Source organism: Mirounga leonina, unplaced genomic scaffold (genome assembly GCF_011800145.1).
Source record: "Mirounga leonina isolate KUSES-001 unplaced genomic scaffold, KU_Mleo_1.0 Mir_366, whole genome shotgun sequence".
Taxonomy (NCBI): Eukaryota; Metazoa; Chordata; class Mammalia; order Carnivora; family Phocidae; genus Mirounga; species Mirounga leonina.
The window spans coordinates 26,251,765-26,276,590 of record NW_023270709.1 but is presented as its reverse complement, the minus strand read 5'-3'; the positions used below and the strand labels follow the sequence as shown (position 1 = coordinate 26,276,590).

Sequence of the window (24,826 nt, the reverse complement as noted above, 5' to 3'; positions counted from 1 at the left end):
CATGATCTCAGGGTCGTGAGATCAAGCCCCACCTCGGGCTCCTTGCTCAGCGCAGGGTCGCTTGTCCCTCTCTCTCTGCTCCTCCCCCTGCTCTCTCTCAAAAAAATAAATAAAATCTTAAAAAATAGACAAATGGGGATTTTTTTAAAATAGTAAAATGATGTCCACTTGTTAGTAAATTGGAAGGAAACAGAGACGTGAGCTGCCTACAGTCTATTGAAAGTAGTCTATTGTACCCCTTAAAAGGAAATTAATGAGTAACATTTAATTAAGAAGTTGTGATTGAAGATTTGCTACGATTCATGCCAGACATTCCCAAAGGGAAGGGAACTTGGAACTAAAAAGGACTGAGAGCAAAGAAAACAAGTGAGTGTGGAATACAAAAACGGGCCATGGAGGAGCCTGGGACCTCCGAGACATGAGAACAGAGAGAAACAGGCTCTGACACTTGCAAATTAGGAAACAGTAACAGAGAACACCGCTCATACTGACAAGGGGCCAGACAGGCATCAAAAAATGTGGGGAATGTCTATTTACAGAAAAATATTTTGGGTCCTAAATAGACGGACATCATTGCAGGCTTTGAAAAATTCAAAAGCCTTTTGCTTCAGATCTCTGCCCTCTATTCCCTCCCAAGAACGAGTGGCAAGTCAATTCCAACCCCTCGGTGTGCGGAGAAGGAAATGGAGCAAAAGTACGTGGGATGATGTGCCCATAGTTGAGACAAACAGTCGGAAGCTGTTCGGCAGGGATGTTCCTGACGCAATGTTCCACCCCCTTTTTTGGGGGTTTTTTTTTTTTTTTTTTTTTTGGTTTAACAAAAGTTTTATTTCTCACTCCCATAAAGTCCACCACAGGACTGTGGGATTCTCCAAAACAGCTGCTCTCCATGTTGGGGGGCTCAGCACTCCAAACTACTCTGAGTTTCTGGCCCCTTTTTCTGTACGGGCCTCCACGACTAAGCGGGAAGAGCCCTGGAGCCTTCCACCAACAGATAAAGGCTTCAGCCCAGATGTTTCACGCTGATTTCAACACCAACCAATTCTCAGTACGGAAGGAGCTCTCCAGAGACTTTAAAGGAAAAAAATTAGACGATAGATACAAATATACAATTTCAAAAGGAAGAAATAAGTCAAGTGGATAACAAAATTACTTGAGCTATACAGGCTATTTAAAAAAACAACCACTGAAAGACCAAATGAGATTTTTCTAATCCTCTATCCTGACAAACATGAACAGATGAATACATGAATACTGGTGATGGTGGTGTGCAGCATGAACAACTGTCCACACTGAACAGTCTGCAAATGTAGACGAAAGTATGAAACGGACCGTCTGACATAGAAATGGGTCAGTCACAGGCATTTACCCTACCTGGATTAATCAGAAATTAGACCATAAATAATGCCGGCTGTGAGGTAACAGAAAATACGTATATTGCTCTCTGGCCCCAGTTCCTGGCACAGAGCTCCTGAAACCCTTGTAATTTCCTAAGTGAGAGAAAACACTAGAAGCATCTTTTGTTCTAAAATTTCGCCTGTGACCCTGATTCCTCACCTAAGGCTCCTAAAACCCCTGTAATATCCTGGGCGCTAGGAGTGTCTTTTGTTCTAATGAGGTGACGCTGGGTGGGCTTCTGAATGGTTCTGGGTTGGTGGCTGGTCACCGAGAGACCAAATCACAATCAGAAGGTCTGAATTTTCGGGATTTTCAGCCCTGCTCCCCATTGTCTTGAGAAGGAAGAAGGGCTGAAGATGGAGCTAATGATCAGTCATGACTACATGAAGCTTCCAGACTGGCGAAGACGTGGAGGTGTGCGGGGAGGGGCGTTCCAGGACAGGAAGCTCTGCACCCCCCCCCCCCCAAAGACCTTGCCCTGTACACATCTTCCCTTGGGGTGTTCATCTGTACCCTTTATCACATCCTTTCACAAAGTGGTAAACGGGTTTCCTTGAGTTCTGTGAGCCGCTCTAGCTAATCCATCGCACCTGGGCAGGGTGTCGCGGGCAATTAATTACACAGCCAATCAGTCAGAAACACAGGTGGCAACCTAGACTTGCCCTTGGCATCAGAAGTAGGGGTGGGGGGCAGGCTTGTGAGACTGAACTCTCAACCTGGGAGGTCTGAACCTTCTCCAGGTAGAGAGTGTCAGAACTGAGTTAAGTTGTCAGACACCCAGCCGGTGTCCCAGAGAATTGCTCAGGGACGGGGGAGGACACGGGACTCCCACATATCTGGTGACCAGAAGTGTCAGAGGCAAAGCGTTCTGCGTGAAAGCAAAGGAGAGACACACACAGGTGGGCAGAGGTTCCCAAATACACTGGTAGATCCATATAGTGAACTACTGTATGAAATGATGATTATTCACGTATCTTGTATTCATGCCATTGTACCGAATATAAAAACTATTACAGTATAGGGCGCCTGGGTGGCTCAGTTGGTTGAGCAACTGCCTTCGGCTCAGGTCATGATCCTGGAGTCCCGGGATCGAGTCCGGCATCGGGCTCCCTGCTCAGCGGAGGGTCTGCTTCTCCCTCTAACCCTCTTCCCTCTCGTGCTCTCTGTCTCTCATTCTCTCTCTCTCAAATAAATAAATAAAATCTTTAAAAAAAAAAAAAACTATTACAGTATAACCACATATATATGTACAATTGCGTGTGTAGACACAGAACGTTTGGAAATTCACTAAAATATTAAGAATGATGCTATCTCTGATATTTCAAGTGATTTTTTACCTTCCTTCCTTTTATACTTGTTAGTATTATTTAAATATTCACAGACTAAGTTTCATTTTTAAGTGAGAAATAAATAGCAACAAAGATACTATCCTTCTTACATACTGTATCCTTCATGGAAGATAAAACAAGTGCCATTAGGTAACAAATAATCTGGCAGAACTCTGTACCAACCAGCCCATCCTTTTTCTGCCCCTTCGTCTCTACTCAGAACGGATGCAAAATATCCACATTAAATAAAATAAAGACAACACGCAAGAGTCTCTCCATATTACATGCACAGGAAGACAAGAGGGGCTTAAACTCCTAAATAATCCACAACATTTTATCCCTCATTAATTTAATTTACAAGCGGAGTAGTTATCATGTTGCGAAGTTATTACTGAGTCCCACATTAAATCCCTGTGAGCTGAAGCAATTTCGTTCTCAGAAGAAAACAGACCAAATAATTATAGAAATTTAGACAAGTTTTTTTAAGGCATCCTTGAACAGGCACATTGGAAATGAGGACAACCTTCTGAAGGTACAACTTCTCTGTGTAGTTGTGTTTTGAAGTTACCTTAAGAAAAATCTAGTCTTAGGTTATATTTCAGAGACTTTCTTTTCTTCCCCCCAGCCAGGGAGCCCGTGGACAAGCCTCTGCTACTTTGGGGTGCCTTGTAACTTCATCTAACTCCCTTTCCTTGTCTTTCAACCAGCTCCTTGTAAGGACTGCTACCTCTTCAGCTAGAGGGACACTCTCCACAGCAGCAGCTTATTGGCACCGTAAACGGAACGCCCGTCCCCTTGGCCGTTCCCTAAATCAAACGTAATGCCAGAGGATATTTTTTCCTAAAGCAGACTTCTCTTTCTGCCTTGTAAGTAGAAATCCATTGTTCCCTCATCAATGGTGACTCATAAAATGCATTTAGAGATTTACCATCAACAATACGAATTCTCTAGGTCTTACTTGATCTCATTAGGTAAGAAGCTATATGCACACTTATAACCACAGCTAGAACAGACGCGGTATTCGATCTTCACGACCCGTGCATGTGGTGGGCGCGCGCACACAGACACAAATCTCTAAGACGTAAGCCGCTACGGTATGAAATGCAATCACACATGGTTGTCATAACGATTTCATTTTCCAAAACAACAGAAACTCCACAAACCTTCAGTTGTTCATCTACAACTCTTGTCACTTCTCCAGCCATTGATTCCAGGGTCTCTTGAATGGGACCGGATAACAAGCCACTGGTTCCTGCCCAAGACGTCCCCCCGACATGGTATAAGTTTGGTAACAACTGTAATAAAAATACAAATAACATCTCTGTAACTATTTAAATAAGCACCAAAGTCATTGCAGAGTTAGTGAAAAGGGTAAGAAATATTATTAGAGAGAATCTGTTCTTGATCAAAGGCTCTTTATACATATTAATAAACTGGGGTTCAGGACCAGTATGCTACCTCCGTGCCTCTTGATGTCTTCCTCTGGGATATGAAGGTGTTTGCTGCTCAAGATCCTCTTACTCACAACAGTCGAGGGCTGTGTGACCAAGAGCAGAGCCAGGCCCAGGCCCCAGGTTCTCTAACCCCCATTAGTCTTTTCTCCATGAAGTCACATTTTGGGGACCAAATTCTAATTTGAAAGAAGCTTCCTTTTAGAGGTGACAGAGGGGAGTTTCATGCTATCAGCTTAGAAGTAGAATAATTTTAAATGAGCCGCTGCCCACATAAACGACAACTCTACCTCTCAGTTCTTCAGGACCTGATGATATCCCTTGTCACCACAAGGGACCCCTACTTTTTATTCTATATTTTGATGACCGGTAATTAGCCCAGGGAACAGAAAGGAGGCAAAGAGGAACTCCATTCACTCTGCCACTTGTTAGTCACCTTGACATTGGGTAGAAAGCTAAAAAAAATTGGAACTAGTTTCTAGAATTGAAGTTCAAAAAAGCTTTTTATTATGTAAGACGCTCACGTAGCCTGAAGTGAAACTCACCGTTTTAGAGTTCTTCGCATCACGCATGAGCCTTTCTGCAGACTTTAAGTCTTCCTGGACAGCGTCTCCCACACAATTTCGTAAAGAGTTGAGATGGTCCTGTACTTTCACACATATTCTGTCAATCATCTGCTCCATGCCATGAAAATGACAGCAAGCATCCAAGGCAGCATGGCCAATATTCAGACAGAAGAAAACAGGGAATGAATGAGGACAAAAACATCTTCTAACTGGAACATTCGAGAAGGTAGCTTTTATATAGCCAGTTATTAATTTATCTGTTCATATCAGCAGCCTTTGGCAACATTAACTCCAGTAAAACATCTCAGGGACTTCAGTCCTTTTTCCTGCCTTAGGAAATGCAGCATGTAGAACAGAAGTGTGCCCTTCTGGATGATTCAGAATTTCGTGGCTACTCCGTGACACTTAGCTAGATAGTAACTCTCCTTCATTAATTTTTATTGAGTACCCTCTATGTCAGACATAGTGCTAGGTACTGAGGAAACAGAGAAATGGACTGTGTAGTCTGGCGATGGTTGAAATGACTACAAGATGGTACCCACAGCCAGTTGATCCCAATATTACAGAATCATAACATCCCTGGAAATTAATATTTTTAAAAATATTTTATTTACTTATTTGAGAGAAAGAGAGAGCACAAGCAGGGGGAGCGGCATGCAGAGGGAGAAGCAAACTCCCCACTGAGCAGGGAGCCTGACTCAGGGCTTAATCCTGGGACCCTGGGATCATGACCTGAGGTGAAGGCAGACGCTTAACCGACTGGGCCACCCAGGTGCCTGGAAATTAATATTTTTAAAACTAATTCAATTATATCAGGTACTTTTCCACATAAATTAAAAGCCACCCCTCCCCAAGAAAAGCCAAGTTGAATTTCTTTTAATACAGGCAATAATAAAGTTGACAACATTTAGTTTCTACTCCGTGAAAGCCCCTCTCCCAGGTTAATTACATCTGAATCATTCTCAGTTACTCCATGGACTTAAGCGTGAAGCCCAGAGGGAAGTGGTAGATCACTACTGTAGACAAAAAATACCACAGACGCAAGATTATATCCTTTTGCATTTGCATTTATAGAGAGAAGCATGAAGAAAGCTAAGAATTCTAAAGAAAGAGATAAACTGTGTGATTTACAAAGTTTCTCCAGTATTCTGATCAGAACTACAGCCTATTTCATGTTCTTAAAAAATTATTAATTCTTCCAGAGACCTCAGATATCCAGAGTCCCATCTCCTCTGATCATTCACTCAGAAGAGGTGGCAATCTAGTAATATTTTTTATTTAAAATTCACACTTGCTCTATTTTGAATTATCTGATCTAACAACTACAGGAAGCCAAAGTCAGCCCTCTTTCCCCCATAAATTCTGCAATAACAGAAACTTGGCTACACCACTCAGAAGACTTACGGTCTGAATACAGAGCGGCAGTATCACCATCCCTCCTGCCCTCCTCTTCTAGAAAATCAGGTTCATAACATCTACCCCATTTCTTTTTCTAGTGTATTATGAAGACAACCCAGTAAAGTAACACCACTCACAGCACTCATTCCCTTGACACAGGGTCACTAAGTCAACATTATTGTACATTAAGAACAGCTCCTATTCCTATCAAATGTCCTGAGGTTACAGAAGTGAAGGACCCAGAGCTCCCCACAGGAAAAAGAAGTTCTATGAATAATGCTCCTCACCAAAATCTAAGCATGTCAGGAGTGACCATATCTTAACTTGATGCATTTTCACAATGCCTTGCAGAGAACCAACTATATGTTTTAAAATATCTTCTTAATTGATGTAAATTCTAACTCTTCTCTTGTATTGATCTGTGCTTCCTAAAGCAAAGAGTCATCCATAATTCAGATCTTACCAAGAAGCAATACTTAATTTCAAGAGACAAGTAAACCACATACTAAGAAAGGAACTGATACACGTCTGAGGCCACACAGGACTCATTTGAGAGGCAGGTGGATGAGGCATCATGAAGTTGGTCATCCTTAATAATCGGGAGGCCAAAGAGACTCCTGAAATGTGTGTCATGAGGCAGTCACCAAGGACACCCTGTAGATCAATCGCCGGCTCTCTTCCACAGGATGGTCCAGCACACATATCAACACAGGTATCTCTTCGTCCCTAATCTGTTTTTCTTCAGGCTTCACATTCCCGGGTCCTCTTGCCATTCTACTATGGTGATAATCTTACAGTCCCCAACCCTCTCCCCACCCCAGGCCCCTTCTCTGAATTGTCTCTTCCATCTTGGACCTTCATGAAATATACCCCTCTCAATAAAATAGATTGTGACACAGGAGGAGGGGATCGGTAAGCTGAACAGGGCCAGCACCTTCTTTACTGTAGCAAATAAACTTCCATTAATGTGGTACCAGTCAAACTGGCTTCTCTGGCAGCTAAATCACACCACTAACTCATGTCACACTTGTTGGTGACTACTTAGGTTTTTTCAAATATACTGGGTTATTATAGAACCCAAGGTCAGAACTTAGAACTCTTTTTTTTTTTTTTTAAATAAGAGAGGTTGTTTATTTTTTTTTAAGATTTTATTTATTTGAGAGAGAGAGAGTACAAGAGGGGGTAGGGTCAGAGGGAGAGGGAGGAGGAGACTCCCCGCTGAGCAGGGAGCCCAATGCGGGACTTGATCCCGGGACTCCGGGATCATGACCTGAGCCGAAGGCAATCAATCGCTTAACCAACTGAGCCACCCAGGCGCCCTGAACATGCTCTCCACTTGTTATAACTGTCCCCAGTTCCAGCAAATACCGTTTTTGCAGAAAAGTCTATCTACCTCCATGTCAATTTCTTTAGCCAATTCAAGAGAAATAGACTGAACACCTAAAACCGAATGAGATACAGTCCCGAATAAGATATGCCTTTTGCCACCAAGCAACTTAAAAGCCTAGAAGTGGAAAGAAGTATTCACATTTAATAGTAACACAAGATAGAGAGTGCTTCATAATATAACATCTACAAGGGCATCCCCGTTTTGTTCTTTTTGTCCACTGCCAAAGCTCGGCTCCATTTCCTACAATAGTGCCTGCCACACGGCAGACCCTTGTAAGTATGCATTCAGTGAACACAGGAATGATACAAATGTACAAGATTTCAGCCAAGGGGGGGATCCCATCTAGCTGAGGTTGAAGGTGGCTTTTCAACTGGGTCCTGAACGATTTCTACAGATTTAGAAAGTAGAAGGAAATTTTAAGCAAAAGAATAAACATAAGCAATGGCACATCCAGACACCTACGAATCGTATTTCCTGATTAGGATCAGGGTGCTTTATTGTGGGAGATGGGACTGGAAAAGTTCGGCTAAGGCAAGAGAGTGAGAGACTCAGGCACAGGCTAAGGAGATGGAACAGGGTGTATGAGGCACAGGGCATCTGGCCCCAGCTCCTCCCACAACCGTGAGGGTCTAAAAATCCTCACCCCATAGCACTCTTGGTGACTCAGCTTCCCTGCCTGATGCAAAGGACATGGGCTGTAGAGAGCAGAAGGAGACGTGGAAAGTGGATATACCAGTTCCCGTGGTACTTATAAAAGAAGACCTAGAAGTGAGTTGATAAAAACACCTGAGCAAGAGGGCTGGCAATGGAATTGGAAAAAAAAAAAGAACAACTGCAAAGATACTTGGAAGGTCAATGGGTGGGCACAGCGACCACTGGCTGGCCACGGCAAAGGAGACATCCAAGATGGCCCCGAGGGTTCTATCCTCAGTGAATGATGATGCCACTGAGAGAACTGGTAAAATCAGGAGTTCCAGGGATGAGTTTCGTCTTAGTCACCCCCTATCTCAGAAATGCTAAACTAGTGTTGACAAGATAAAACTTGCTGGAAAAAAACAGGGATAGACCCTGGAGTCCTCCACAGTTGGGAGGGTCAAAATGGTAAGAGTAGATAAAATAGCTAAAGAAAAGAAGCACTAAGTACAAAACTTAGAAAAAGGACTGCATTTGGAAGAAGAAAGGGTAAAGAGTCATGTAGAAAGGAGACAGATAAGACCCAAGAGCACAGAAAGATATTCAAAATGGCACACTGTCAATGAATGAAGCAGTGAGTCTTAGGAAGAATGAGGTAGTTAATCATGATGATAACTGTGACAATAAGACTAGTAACAGCAACAAACATTAATGGTTTACTGGTGAAGAGCCAAGTACTTCCCATGCTCTATCTCAGTGAATCCCCCAGCATCTTCAGAGACGTGTTGTCCTCCCCCCTCCCCTCCCCGCTTCACAGATGAAGAAATCAAGGCTGAAACAGGTTTAAGTGACTAACATCAGTTCACACCCACAGGGAAAGCAGAGCCCGTCCTTCAATCTGGGTTGTCTACGCTATCCTGCCTCCTCTCATTAACAGATGAAGAGGGAGAAAAAGCCCAGGGACTTGGTGACCAGGAGACCACGGAGAGAGCCATTTCAGTACAGATTGGGTCACATTTGGAAAGGTTACAAAGTGACAGGGTAGCAAAGAAGAAAGCAAGTATAAAAACTGTACATTTGAGGTGGGAAGAGAAAGTGTCAGGTAAGTAGCTCTAGGCAATAAAACTGCCTTCTCCCTTTTCTTAAATGGTCAGAAAAGTTTCAGAGTGAGAAGAGTGGAGTTCAGCAAGCTACAGGCAATTCTGGGCCTGTTTTTATTTTTTATTTTTCCAAAGTATATAAATTTTACTACTTCAGTGTTTAAAAAAAAAAATCCACATAGGAAAAAGGACTGGAAAGAAATAAATCAAGACCATGTGGGTGAGGGTGTGTCCGGGCCTGTTTTTATGAATAAAGTTTTATTGGAAGAGCCACCTCGTTCATGTACATAGTGACTACGACGCACGTACACAGAAAAGATCTGCTGACTTCTGATGAAGAGAGTTCATGAGATGGAAAAGAACAGACTGAAAGCAAAGGGAAAGTACGGAGTCTTACAGAGGTCATTCCTAAAGGAAGACGTGAGCAGTTATGAGATGTTATTGTAATACCTTCAATGTCGCTTGGGAATGATGACTGGCTACACAGCTGGCCAGGACATTAGTCACAGAAGGTCTGTTTTTTCTGTATTCAGATTTCTGGAAACTTCGAGAAGAAGTTTCAGTAAGAAGGAGATAAATCTCTCTTAAAGTGGCTGAAACGATTAAAGTCTGAAAACTGCTAATCAGAATGTCCTAAGAAATCCCCAAAGAGAAAAGGTGGCAATATACCTACTACATAGTGACTCAAATAATTCAGACGGATGTCACCCATGCAGAATGAAACATCTGCACTACGCCCCCCCGTGTACCATTTCCTCTAGGTTGAGAAGACGAAATTTACTTTTAAGGATTAGCATTAAAGGTTGCTGCAGTAATTTTTTTGGATGGGCAAAATTCCCTGTGAATGAGGGGGAGAGTTGGAAGGATACTGTATTAAGACAAGCCTGCATTATGGCAGCTCATAAAGGAACCCGAGGCAAAGGTTCGATGTAAGATTTTAGCACTCTCGTTGATTTTAATGTTCACCACTAAAACCAGGAAATAACAGTAAACCATAAAGTACTAAGCTAATATTAGTCCCTTGCAGGGGGAAAAAAAATAGATTTTTCAGGCATTGGTAAGGGCAAACTTTTGTTTTCTTTTTCAAAACTCCCTGCTACTTCACCAATATTCATAATTACTGTTTTTTTCTCAATATACATCGCTTTACTTTGTCTTTTAAAAGAATACATGGTCTTTGTATTCTTATTCAATGCCATAAAGGTTTCAAAGAATACTGTGAAGTATATGAGAATAAAACTCACTTAAATCACACCTCCTGAGATAACCCTCATGCACATCCTGGTGAAGACCCTTTCACAAACCTCTATGCAGACCTATGCAGTGTTCCAGATAATTTTACCTACTTGGAATATTATACATGATGCTTTTATTGTGGACATTTTTCTTTCATTCTAAGAAAAAGCAACAGCAAAAAAATTAAAATGACATTTGCACAAGGTAAGAAAACAGTGCAAACCATTAAAAAAATGGTCTCAAATGACAAATTTTGTCTACCAGTCACCCTGCTGAGATAAACACTTGGAAACCCGCTGCTTTTTAAATTCTTCTGGTGGCTTCCATGTGAAATTTAAATAGCAGACTTACATTTGTATTTTTCTAAATATATTATTTTAATTCCAGTATAATTAACTATATTTGTATTTTTGATTTAAGAAGGAATGATAGAAAAGAAGTTGAGTCCATAAAATAAAAACTAAAAATTCAGCATACTTAATAACTCCCACCCGAATTTCTCCCTCTTCAATTTCTAATTTTAGTTAGTATCAATACTTTTACATTAAGATTTCTAACATTCACATTTTTTAATGTAACAATAATGAGGTTTTCCCTTCTTGTCTGAGTTGATATTAAAATTTTAAACCCACTAAAACGCAGTTACAGAATTATGACTGTGGGATCCCCCCAGAAAGAAATGTAATCCCGTATCTTTTAATGCTGTAGCTCCCAGCAGACTGTCCAATTTTTAAAAGCTTTCCTTCAACTTTTGTGACTTCAAGGATTTCACTTCTGCTACAGTTTCTTATTTACATCTCATACTGCATACTCTCTTATTTTTCATCGTTACGCTGGAGAATTTCCTCACAGAACTTTTTGTGCATATGGAATACTGGGGGTCAAATTTCTGAGTCCATGTCTGAACCCATTTTTTTTTTTTTAAGATTTTATTTATTTATTTGAGGGAGAGAGAATGAGAGAGAGCACATGAGAGGGGGGAGGGTCAGAGGGAGAAGCCGACTCCCCGCTGAGCAGGGAGCCCGATGCGGGACTCGATCCAGGGACTCCAAGATCATGACCTGAGCCGAAGGCAGTCGCTTAACCAACTGAGCCACCCAGGCGCCCTTTTTTTTTTTTTTTTTAGAAGATTTTATTTATTTATTTATTTATTTATTTTTAAAGATTTTATTTATTTATTTGAGAGAGAGAATGAGACAGAGAGAGAGAGGATCAGAGGGAGAAGCAGACTCCCCGCCGAGCAGGGAGCCCGATGCGGGACTCGATCCCGGGACTCCGGGATCATGACCTGAGCCGAAGGCAGTCGTTTAACCAACTGAACCACCCAGGCGCCCCTGAACCCATTTTAATTGTGTCCTCATATCTGTTTAATAAGTGGCTAGGAGTAGAATTCATGGTCCCAAATAAATCCCCCTCTGAACTTTGATGACATCACCTCATTTGCTTCCAGTAACTGGGATGGATGCAAAGAAGCGGTTCTAGTTCTCCTGTAAGATAGCCCTTTGATTCTCTCTGGCACTCTTTTAAGATTTTAAAAGGCACAAAATCATCAGCAATTAAAAGCGCATTTTTAGCATTAGAATCAGCCTACATTTTCCTCACCCTACATCCCCGCCGCCCCGCACTCTACTGCCCTTTGTCGTCATCTTCAGAAACCAGTTTGTACTGTTCCACTGGGGATGATTCAGGCGACAGAGACGCTGTGTCCCCTGCTCTGAAAAGTGGCCGCTGTGGGTGAGCCAGGGAGAGCGGCGCCCTCTTACCTGCTGCGTGGTGCTCGTGACAATGCCCTGCTGTAGGCGGTAGGCCTGCTCTTGCAGGTACTTTCGGGTCTCGTGATTCCGGAGCAGATAGTTTTCGATCTGAAAAGCAAGCACATGGATCTCTCAAGAACAAACTTGACTCAGCGGAGGGTGAAGTGATAAGGGAAAGAGTCAGGTGCTGAACTTGAAACCCAAGCTCTGATTCACACTCCCGCCTGCGCCTTGACTCCATACAACACAGGAGTCGGGAAGCGGGCCGTCCCTGTGATGCACTCTTGGTGTGTTAGAGATGTAACCTGCAGATCATGGGAGTAATTTTATTTGACTCGGTAGCTGACAAAGATGAGCAAGGGTTTAAGTGCCCACGCGGCTGGAGATCCCATGCAGCGACTCCCTGCTTTCTTGCACACAATCACAATCTCTCCCTCATGAGTCTTTAACCACTCAACAGTTGCAAAGCTAAATAAATATCCCCAAGGTGTATGGATGGCACCCTCTGAAACTCTCAGCCTTTAGGAGGCAGAATCCATTGGCACTGAGAAAACTGTCTATTTGAAGGGAAAAAAGGAGAAAATATGTACAAAATCTGAGGGCCACAGGCTGGTACAATCAAAGACATATACTAGTTTCATTAATTCATGAGGTTTTCATATTATCTCAAAAACAGGACTGATTTTGCAAAGTAGAGAAAATAAGAAAACAGATTTCCACAGAGAATAAGAACATTTGAAGTTGCTTGAGAATCTGTATTTTTATACACAATCTCCTATTAAAAGTTCAAATGTACAAATGATGACTAGATTAAAATGAAGTGTTTAGGAAGAATATGCAAGGGGTATACGTTGAACAAGAACTGCAGGGTTAACTACTGGGACTGATGGACATGTATGAAGATGTCTGCAAAGAATGATTTGAGATCAGTAATTGCACCATCTGGGTTTTTTTTTTTTCCAGTTGTTGTTTTCATTTGTTTTTAATAATACCACTTAACCATCTGGCTTTTAATTTGTCACTGTAGTCCCCTGGTTAAGAACTTCTTATAACTGTGAGGCTCTCAGTATTATTACATTTTCATTTTAATTTTCCATACGCTAAAATAACTACTACTTAATACCAATTAGAGACGATTAAAATACAGACTATAATTACTATCATCCCTGGAAACCATAAAGCAGAACAAACTGTACCTTTCTACTAAACATAATGAAGGAATTACAAAAATGAAGAGATCCCTGAAACGAAACATTGTTAAAGTGACACATTAAGAATATGACATTTTATTACATTAATTTTCTCTTGCTGTTTCCCAAAGTCATCTCTTTCCAAGGTGACATTACCATCGATGGAAAATGTTTTTGCCAAAAACAAAAACAAAAAAAAGATTCTTGCCTGAAATATAACAGGCACACACTGCCACCCAGCTTTGGGTACTTCTGCTTTATTTATCCTTTTACATTTGGTCTCCTTAAGCACTGTCTGGGGGCCAGTTGTGAGAGCAGCTTGTAGGAGAGGCTCAGCTCACATATGGGCCGTGCACCCAAGGCTGGCCCATGCATTTGCAGACCTTCCCCAGGGGCACCAATGATGTTGTATAGACTAAGCCTGGAGGGAGACTTTTAAGAAAAAAAAAATATTCAGGGGCGCCTGGGTGGCTCAGTGATTAAGCATCCGCCTTCGGCTCAGGTCATGACCCCAGGGTCCTGGGATCAAGCCCCGTATAGGACTCCCTGCTCCGCGGGAAGCCTGCTTCTCCCTCTCCCACTCCCCCTGCTTGTGTTCCCTCTCTCCCAATCTCTCTCTGTCAAATAAATAAAATCTCAAAAAAAAAAAAAAAAAAAAATTCAAAGCTCATTTCTAAAAGCCAGTGCAAGGGGAAGGAAGAGTAACAATGAGAGTATTTGCATCTCGGATTAGCAGGATAAACCTTCCTTCCCTGCACCATTCCAGAACAGGGACAGAGACTCCGCCTCCCACAGGCTGAGGATGGGCGGCCCGACTGAGGCCAAATGGGAGGGAAAGGGCCCAAATTGTTATTACCATGTCTGCCAGGCCCCCTGGGCAGCAGTGACCGGACGGCCACCCAGAGCCTATCAACACCTTCAGTGTCACTGCTGAAAACAGCAGCAGCATATGAGGCATTTCAGCGTAGGAATCTTCTATTTAAAACAAAACAAAACTTCTAAAGATTGATTACAGGATCACAATGTTGTTCTTTAGCAGAGTAAAATTAAAGAGTATATTTCTTCTGGGGAATAGAGTTCTGTTAAAATGAAACCTTAAATATATAAGAGTATAGTAAGTATTATAGAAAAAAAACCCTGATAATTACCACTTGTAAAGTCACCAAATTTTCATTTAAGAAAACATAAATTTTACAATTAACGTATTTGCAGACGAGGCATTTCTTTGGTTTCTTTTTATTTTCCCCTCTTTTTCTGCTTTCTCTGGTTTTAAGGACCGTATATGATTACACTTTTCTCTCCTTCCTTAGCATATTAACTACACTTCTTTTAAAATTATTTTAGTGGTTGCCCTAGCATTTGCAATACGCAACGATTTCAAGTCCACTGTCACAGAACACTGTACCAATCTGCAAATGGTGCAGGTTCCTTATAATACAGTATCATCAACTTCTCCCTCTCCTTCTAACACTGCTATCTTTGCATGTTTTGATTTCTCCTTTACTTTTTAAGATTTATTTATTTATTTGAGAGAGAGAGTGGGGGGCGGGGGAAGGGAGAGGCAGAGGGAAAGGAGAGAGAGAGAGTCTCCATCAGACTCTGTGCTGAGCACGGAGCCCAACGCAGGGCTCGATCTCACGACCCTGAGATCACGACCTGCGCCGAAATCAAGAGTCAGACACTCAATTGACTGCACCACCCGGGTACCCTCTCCTTTAATTTTGAAGAAAAATTTTGCTAGATACAGAATTCTAGGCTGCTAGATCTTTTTCTTTTGACATTTTAAATATTTCACTCCACGTTCTTCTTGCTTGTATGATTTCTGACCCAAAGTCGGCTATAATTCTTATCCTTATTTCTCAATATGTAAAGTGGTCCCCCCGCCCCTAGCTTCTTTCAAGAATTTTTCTTTGTCTTTGGTTTTCTGCAGTTTAAATATGAAATGCCTCCATGTAGAGTTTTTGGGGTATTTATCCTACTTGGTGTTCTCTGCGATTCCTAAATCTGTGGTTTGGTGTCTATCATTAAATTTGGAAAATACTCAGTCATTATTATTTCAACTATTTCTTCTGTTCCCTTGTCTTTCTTCTCCCTCTGGCATTCCCACTGTATGGATGCTCTATCTGTTGTAACTGTCCCACAGTTTGGGGATATTCTGTTCTGGTTTTGCCCTCCATTCCTTTTTTTCTCTTTGTTTTTCAGTGGGAAGTCTCCATTGACCTATCTTCAGGCTCAATGATTCTTTCCTTAGCTGTGTCCAGTCCACTGACAAGATCATAAAAGGCATTTTTCATTTCTGTTAGTGTTTCTGACCTCTAGATTTTCCTTTTGATTTTTTTCTTAGAGTTTCTCTCTGCTTACATTACCCATCTGTTTTTGCATGTGTTTTACTTTTTCCGTAACAGCCCTTAATATACTAATCAGTTATTTTAAATTCTGTCTGATAATTCCAAAATCTGTGTCATATCTGAGTCTGGTTCTGATGTTTGCTTTGTCTCTTCATAATGCGTTGGTTTTTTTTTTTTCTTGCCTTTTAGCATGTCTTAAAATTTTTTTTTAATTTATTTTTGTTGTTGTTGACTGGGTATGATGTATCTGGTAATAGGAACTGAGGTACTCAGGCTTTTAATGTGCAATTTTATGTTAATCTGGCTAGAAGCTGAGTTATGCTGGACACTTTGAAATTAAAAAGACTTTAATTTCTTCCCATGTCCTTGTTTTTATCTCCCTGGTTGCTTTGGGATTTCCCTAGAAATCCCTTCTTAAATAGTGTCTTACAGCTTTGCTCATTTGTAATCTACTGTTACTACACTTGATGTGGTGGTTAGGTGTTAGGGAAGGGAATAATTCTATAATCTTATGATTAAATCTAGGTTTTATTTAGTAGGCCTGAGTCCCTGGGCTGTGACCTGCCGAAGTATTTCTTGGCTTTTTTTTTTTCTTCCCTTCTGTGAAACAGGAAGGCTGGGATTGTCTAACTGTCTTTTGCTAGATCAGATAAGGCTCTGGTAGAGTAGTTTCTCTTGAGTGTACGTCTCTGTTATAAACAACGGAATGTTCTAGGTAGATTTCAAAATGGCTACTTGTTCCCTTCCCCCTACCAGAAACATGAGAGGATTTTTCTCCAGTCTTTCCTGTGATGACCTGGTGGGGTTCCAGGAGGTAAAGACCATGAAGGGATCAGGACCTCACTAAGACTGGGCCCCTAGAAGTTTTTAACTTTTTTTTTTTTTAAGATTTTATTTATATTTTTGAAAGAGAGAGCATGCAAGCACGAGTGGGGTGAGAGGCAGAGCGAGAAGCAGGCTCCCCGCCGAGCAGGGAGCCCAACTTGGGGCTCAATCCCGGGACTCTGGGATCATGACCTGAGCCAAAGGCAGATGCTTAACTGACTGAGCCACCCAGGTGCCCCTAGGAGTTTTTAACTCTTAATCTAGTCCACACTAAGCCTCCAGCAACTCCTCAATTGCTGGTTAAGCACTCCTCTGAGTTACTGACCCCCATTAGCTTCTGCCCCTGGTAAGCCAATCTTGGCTTTGATTCACTGTGATTCTCTAAATTCCCACATGTTCAGTTTCCAGGGTGGCAGTCTACTTTGCTTTTGCCTCAATTCTTTGATGGATCTGAGAAGAGTCATCAATTTTCTGTCTGTTCAGCTTTTTTCTTGTTGTGAAGATGGGAATGATGAATGCCAAACTCTTGACCTGTCAAATCTAAACCCAGAAACCTGGTGTCTCTAGGATATGACTTTTGTTACAAGTTGCTAATATCCTTTGGGAAACTATAAAGAGGTCTAAGATTTTTATGTTGCTTTGTGGTTTACAAACTTTTTTTCACATATACTACCTGGTTTGGTCCCTGGCACCATAGGCGAAATACTTGGCCGTCCTGTGCTTCGGTTTTCTTATGTGCAAAATGGGGATATAACAAACCTATCTCATGGATTTATTCTATAGATTATCAGTGTTAATTTATGTAAAGCATTTATAATAGTGTCAGGCACCCAGCATGAACCGTATGTTAAATGTCAGCTAAACATAGCTCCTGTCTAGCTGTAGGTTTTATATAGATGAAGAAACCAAAGTTTGGAAAAATTAAGTAACTTATGTAAATTACAAAGCTGAAAAGAGTTTGATTCAGTCAGATATTTTTTTTTTGAAGATTTTTAAATTTATTGACATAGAGAGGACAAGCAGGGGGAGCAGCAGAGGGAGAGGGAAAAGCAGGCTCCCCGCTGAGCAGGGAGCCCGATGCAGGGCTCAATCTCAGAACCCCAGGATCATGACCTGAGCTGAAGGAAGATGCTTAACCGACTGAGCCACCCAGGCGCCCCTAGTCAGATCTTCTGAATACAAATCTTGGATGATTTCTGTTGCCACATCACAGCTTTCCCTCCCCCCACCCTACCTTATTCCCTTTTATTCAACGAAGTCTAAGGAGTATCCAAGCATGTATGGCAGGCACTGTACAAGCTGCTGAACATCTAAAAAGATGAAAAATACATAGGCTCTGCCTTCAAGGAGTTCATAGTCACTGAGAGAAAAAAATATATGGAGTCAGGTAATGTAAAGGATGTCACAAGGCCAGTGACAGAGACAAGCACAGGATATTCTGAGAAGACCCCCTACACAGAGGAGGAAAGAGGCTCTGAGAAGTTTCCAGATGAGCTGACACTTGCCTTCAACCTCGACAGACATACATGGTAGGTAGTGGGGAAAGCATGAGTATCCTCTGGATCAGAGCAGTGATTCCCAAATATGCAGCCACCAGAAGAGCTTGTAAAAACAGATTGCTGAGTCCCACCCCCATTTCTGAGACCCAAGAATTCGCATCTCTAACAAGTTCCCTGAAGTAGAGCAGAGCAAAGAGGCAGGGTTGGTAAGAGATGAAAAGGCGGCAGTGGATAGGAGGTGGATCCTGGGCACAATTTTACGCCGGTTCAAGGAGAGGAGGTTCTACTCTAAAAGCCACTGAGGGGCAGGGATGGAATGGGGAAAGGTGGGCTGAAGAGGTTAGTCTGCTCAAATTTGCTGTGAAAGAAGATGGCTCTTTTTGACTGCAACCAAGAAAACAACACAAATCCTGCTGAAAAGTGATGAGGCTTGAACAAAGGCATCTGTGATAGGAAGAGAGCTAAAGGAAGAGGTTTATGCTGTAGGTTCTGTAAACCTGATGATGGCATGGCTATGGAAGACGTGGGGAAGAAACGTGAAGCATGGGAAGCTGGATGGTACCACCAGATGGGCGAACAAAGAGGGAGGGAAGATTTCAAAGATGCCCCACCCCCATAGTAAAGGTGGAGTAGGTTTCTTCAGATGGGAAATCCTCGAGCATACCTAAAAATCAAAAAAGGTAACCATAACCATAGGAAGAGAAGGATGGAGATGTGGCAGAGCAAGAGAATGCCTCTCAGGGCAAGTTTCCAGCCCAGACAGAGACGGTGGGGTCACGGGCACCATGGATGGCTCGACTTCGAAGGGGGAGATCCCCGTCGTCCTCTGGGGTTGTCAGAAAGGAGGCGGGAATGGGTGTGGAATTAGACACATCTCTGAACAAAGATGGTACAAGGAGATCTCATCCATATCCTAAGTTTCTTGACAGCAAAGAAGGGAAGGGGGGCACCTGGGTGGTTCAGTCGGTTAAGAGTCCAACTCAATTTTGACTCAGGTCATGTTCTCAGAGTCCAGAGATCGAGCCTGTGCAGGGCTCCATGCTCAACACACTCAGCAGGGAGTCTGCTTGAGATTCTCTCTCTCCCTCTCCCTCTGACCTCCCTCCTGTGCTCTCTCTCTCTCAAATAAATAAATCTTTAAAAAAAAAAAAAAAGAGAGAGAAGAAAGGAAGGTTCTAGCTGCTGAGGTTAAAGGCTGTGCGCCAGCTGACATTCAGTTCCACAGTCTCTGAAGGATGAACAAGAGGCTATCTGTGGGTAAGTACTAGAACGCTGATGGTGTAAGAATGTTATTCCACTTAAACTTCATGACAAATTTTCGTCTTCTTTTTTAAAAAAACATTACTTATTTATTTGACAGACAGAGAGTGCACAAGCAGGGGGGAGGGGCAGAGGGAGAGGCAGACTCCATGCTGAGCAGGGAGCCCGATGCAGGACTCGATCCGGACCTGAGATCATGACCTGAGCCAAAGGCAGACGCTTAACCGACTGAGTCACCCAGGCGCCCCAGCTTTCGTCTTTCTTATGTTATTTCTCCCCCAGCCATACGTTATGCCAGCTGTGATCACAAGAATACAAACTCACGTCAAAGAAAGCTTTGGAAAATACAAAGTACTGTTCGTATGTTCAGAATTACTACTAACAAAACTTGATTCAAACGTGAATTTATGATGCAGCTATTGATTCTCCGATACCTTTTGCAGAGCCTCTTCTGTTTTTTCAGGGTTTGTTTTTAGGGCTTGAGAAGCATCATACATAGGGATCGGCATAAATCTCAATGTATAGTTCCTAGAAAAAGGAGAAGGTAATGTTTATTTGAAAATAACATCCTACTACCTCTATTCAGCACTCTTTTTTAAAATCCAGAGACAGCTGCCAGTGTGTCTTAGAAGATTCGAAACTCACAGCCTATCTTCAAGCCCTAGGTTACAGGTCCGCCCAGGCACCTGCGGCTGCCCATGCTGGCTTCTAATGGCGACACGCCTGGAGGGCATCTGGTTTTGTTGTTTTCAAACCCAGATTTTCAAACTGGGGCCGGAAAGCTGACCCGAGAGAAAGGCGAGGAGGGAAGTCCAGCATCCAGCTGCTCCTTGGGTTTTAGTCACCAAAGGAGCCCCACAGTGACTACGTGTGACAGCCAGGCCCAAACCCAGAAAATGAAACCAAAACATCTGCCTGCAAGGCAAGGACGGGGGCATCCACAAAAACAGTCTGTTCAGGCTCTGCGCCCCTTTCAACAAGGAGGCCCCAGAGTAGCCACTGTCTTGAGAAAAGCTGCTTCCCACGGGCTTCCCGCCTGGCTCAGCACCTTGACCTCTGCAGGTCCTGGGGGCCCGCTCTTGCACACAGCCCACGTCCACACTGCCCTCGGCTCCCAGTGAAGCAACTCGTGGAAAACTGTGTCCCCGTATTACCTCCCTGCTGCCAACCAGCTGGTGAGACGCAGAAGGGCAGGGGGGAGTCACCTTTGCATGAGGCAAACAGCTCGGAACTCTGAAAGTGTGCCCTGGCCTCGGACCCCACCCCTGGCTCCTGCTCCCAGACCACACACTTGCCCTGGAGACACCTCCTCTCTCCCACCCCAAACCCATCTGCCCTTTGCTACCGCATGGCACTCAGGAAGATTGACCTTTTGAGCCACGTGGTGACAAGTGGGGTCCCCTAGCGCACTGGGATCCCACAGTGGGTCACCTTGCAAACACTAAGCAACACTCACGGTGTGATTCTTGTGGAAGAGTAAATTAACAACTCATTCCCAAATAAGGTACTAATCATGCAGGATGAATACAAAAAGAAGTAACCATCTTAATAATAGCAGTCATCTGTACGGTTGTTATCTAATGGGGGGAAAAAAACGTCTTTCGGTCCAACTTAAGGGTGGTTTAATGCAAAATAATGTGCAAAGACAAAGGCTGTTATTTCCTGACTTCAATCTTTTACCTTGGCTTTGTTTTAGCAGAATTGTTTGGTTTGGTTTCAGAGGGGCCAGCCAACTGAAATGAAGAGACAATGCATCTATTTTGCAGCCGTGAGGATTTTCCTTGGCCTCGTCCAGCGATGATCATGCTGCAGACCAGCATACTTTATTTAAACCAAATGTGACTTTGGGCCACTGGCATCATGGAGCACAGCGTACAGAAGAGACTGTAAGCCAGGTAGCCCTACCATCAATCTGGAAATGTTGAGTACCGGGTGTGCAGGCTCTTGGGCTTCCCACAAAGACCAGTGTGGGCTGTTAGCAGTCTACAGCAGAGGCAACTGTGCTGTTCGCACCTAAATGTAGCTATTTGTAAACAAATGTTTCCATTCCAGGGTTTCCTGGCGCAATGGGAGTAATTATAGGTGGAAGGCTCCAGGGAGAGGTGGAGCAAGTTGCCTTGTCCATATTTAGTGACGGTCTGTGGGGGCTGCGATCATAGGCTCCTGACTAAGTCAGAACCCTGGGATTTAGAACTGGAAGCCACTTAGGGATCTCACTCTGTAAAAGAAGAATTAATCAGAAAGGTGTGATGCTTTGCTCAAGAGGACAGGCTTGCTGGTGACAGAGCCGGGGACTGAATGGAGGGCTCTTTTTTCCAGGCCTAGGGTTTTATCCATGATACCATGCTGGGCATGAGAGCTCCACCTATGAGGCCTCACGCATGAAGGGAAATCTGGGAAAAAACACCAATAATGAGCATTCCCCGATCCCTTCCCCAGGGGACCAGCTTCTATGCTACTAGCCCCTTATTTCCCACCCACATTTTGTAACCTCTCATTTCTAATGCTGTAAACCTGCTTTGATCATTTCTGCCTTCAGAATACAATATGAGGACTAAAGAGCTCAAAAAGAACCAGGATTTCTAGAATTTCTTCCAGCCATCTTCGTATTATTGCCTCGTTTTGTTTACCAGGGAAGTAAATTTGACAATAAACAATAATTGCAGGCTTTAGTTACTATGGTAATAAAGAAAGCCTCTGACAGCAGTAAGTTAGCCTGCCGTCCATCGATTTCAGGTTTACTGTCTGGAGCTCAGCTTTCTTCTCTTCACTGTATTCAGAGTTGTCATAATGAGCAAAAAAGGCAAGACCTGATGGGAAGAGAATGTGAAACCATAAGGAAAAGCCAGGTGACCATCGTGTGGTGTGGCCCCTCCACCATGATCTCATTTTATCCTCACAATGATGGTGCATCTCTGCCCTCGTGGACAGACCAAGAAACTCACGCCAGAACAACGTCCATGTTTTCCCGGGTCCCATGGCTGGGTAGCATTGGCTAGCTCAGATCCAGATCTTCTGGATCCAAATTCACTGCTACCTCCATCATACCACAGGTAAAACAGACACCATTGGTTCCTTTGTATTTTTCCAGAAAGAAGTCCCAATTAAAACTTACTTTTCCATAGCAACAGCTATATCCTGAAAGCCTTGTGCGGTAATGTTGTTCTTGTCCCATATGACAGTCCTGTCGGAAAACCAAGTCACATAAATGATCAGACATTTGGGGATGGAGAAAATGATTCCCCTACTGAAGATGAATCTCTTGTAGAAAACATCATCTAGGTATTTTAGCACGACAGGCAAGGAATAACATCAACTTAGTTTTAGACACAGCAAGGATGAGCATTTCCTCCATTACATTCTTAACCCATTTACTGCTCACATAGTACAAAAAAATCACAATAAAAGCCACAGCATACTCATTAACATGCCATGATGTTACCTGATGCTTTGCAGCCAGAAAACTCTGAAACCTGATTTCTCTGATATTCTCTCAACATATTCTCCAAATAGTATTCTAGTACTCATGTCTGAAGCTAGAGCTGTTTATAAAAGATGCTAAAGAATCCCTTGTCCAGCACAAAGAAGTTCAGGTCCTGAGACTTTTTGGTCCATCCTAAGTAACTAAAAGGAGTCTGTCTTCTGTTTTCATCATTGCCCTGACATGGTATGATCAGCCATCCCAGAAAGTTCTCACTCTGCTGGTAAACCCTTGGTTTCCATAAATAGACGTTGTTTACTTTTTAAACACAATCTATTTTGGAAGAAAAGTACTATTTCACTTTCAGAATGTGAACACTTCAGAGGTATTTTGGTGTCTGTCAATTCACCTGCCACATGAAGCAGCTTTTATTTGTCTGATCCAAGAATCACACCTCTAAATGCTTTCCCTTCCTGATCTCAAGGACTTTCTTTACATACACTCTGACCTTCAGAGAAATTATTGCAGTTTTTGGCTTCAGTGTAGACAGAAAGTTCAGGAGGGCAAGGGAAGTATCCAGAAAAATCAAGGAAGAGCCCCTTGAAGAGCAATGTGAATTAAATATTCATTTACCAGACTGCTGGACTCGGGAGCAACTGGATCTCTCTGAAGGATGGATGGTAATGTGGTCCTTAATAACAGTGGTTACCAAGTAGCCAGTCCTTAAGAAAAGCCACACTTGGGAAACACTACAAGTGGTTGAAAACCACTACACAGAATAGTTAGCACCCAGCATGAACTTGCCTTTAACCAAGGCACCTCCTGCGTCCCTGGGGTTTTAAGTCCTTATATTGGCAGCAGTGGGGGAGGGGAGGTGACGGGCTCACAGCCAAGGACAGGGAAGGCCCTCGTGTTGGACCTTCCGTCTTCCTGGCTCTGCTCACTGCCCCTCCCCTCACAGCTGCCAACACCGTGAAACAGGACACTGCCCAGTTCTCAGTTGGGTTTCATGCCACAGTGAAAATCTGTAAGACAACAGCTCACGGGAATCACAATGTCTAACTTTGGGACGTCCCCTGCCATCCCCAGGATTTTGACAAAAGACTTGAAACAATCACCGGCTCTCCAATGCTGGGGGGCCTGAATCTCTCCCAGAGCTTTCTAGGGCCCTCCTTAGGGCAAGCATCCTCGTCTCAGGGCCGAGCGCCTGACCCGCATACCTGAGCTTGGTGTTGATCTGCAGGGCTTTTGCCAGCATCTTCGCTCCCATGTCCCCCATCCCGTTCCCACTGATGTCCACTTTGGTCAGAGAGGTGTTGCTTCCCAGGGCATTGATGAGGATGGTGACCTCGGTCTTGAGTTTTGAGTCGGCCAGGGACAAGGACTGCAGGGGCTGAGGAGGGAACAAGGGGCAGCAAGCAGTGACATGAGCTGGTGGAAGCAGCCTCCGCCCACCATGACCTGTTTCATGGAGAATCACCGGGGAGGTGCCCGCTGCACACATCCAGAGCGTCTCGTTTTGAAACTCTGGTTCAAAAACAGAGCCAGTTTTTGATGAATGGGACCCGAAGGTTCTGGATACACACGGAGAGCTTGGGTTTCAGTGCTGAACACTGGCCACCGCTCTCCTAAGGGAAGGGGTGGAAGGACACCTGAAGTGGCGGGTGCCAGCTCTTTTAAAGTGGAGGAGAGGAAGGGGCGACTGGGGGGCTCAGTCGTTAAGCGCCTGCCTTCCACTCAGGTCATGGTCCCAGGGTCCTGGGATCGAGCCCCGCATTGGGCTCCCGGCTCCACGAGAAGCCTGCTTCTCCCTCTCCCATTCCCCCTGCTTGTGTTCCTTCTCTCGCTGTGTCTCTCTCTGTCAAATAAGTTTTTAAAAATCTTTAAAAAAAAAAAAAAACTGCAGGATAGGAAGAAATAAATAAGAAGAGTACATGAAATTTCCGAGCTTCTATACAGCTATGCTATCCCTTTTTACCCATTCTATTTTTATGCAAGGTGAAATGACATCTTAAAATACTAGCAAAGG

General features: G+C 43.3%; 1 protein-coding gene across 5 annotated transcripts in view; it reads right to left on the bottom strand.

Moving 5' to 3' along the window:
* Nucleotides 1–24,826, bottom strand: part of CARMIL1 (capping protein regulator and myosin 1 linker 1) — a 308,617-nt gene that overhangs the window by 80,202 nt on the left and 203,589 nt on the right. For all 5 annotated transcript variants that reach the window (XM_034985796.1, XM_034985797.1, XM_034985799.1 and 2 more), the window contains 6 exons: nt 24,018–24,190; nt 22,492–22,560; nt 19,811–19,904; nt 12,264–12,362; nt 4,723–4,851; nt 3,890–4,021 (listed from right to left, as the gene is read on the bottom strand). In XM_034985796.1, the coding sequence (XP_034841687.1) occupies nt 3,890–4,021; nt 4,723–4,851; nt 12,264–12,362; nt 19,811–19,904; nt 22,492–22,560; nt 24,018–24,190 (696 nt within the window). The remainder of the gene's footprint in view (nt 1–3,889; nt 4,022–4,722; nt 4,852–12,263; nt 12,363–19,810; nt 19,905–22,491; nt 22,561–24,017; nt 24,191–24,826) is intronic.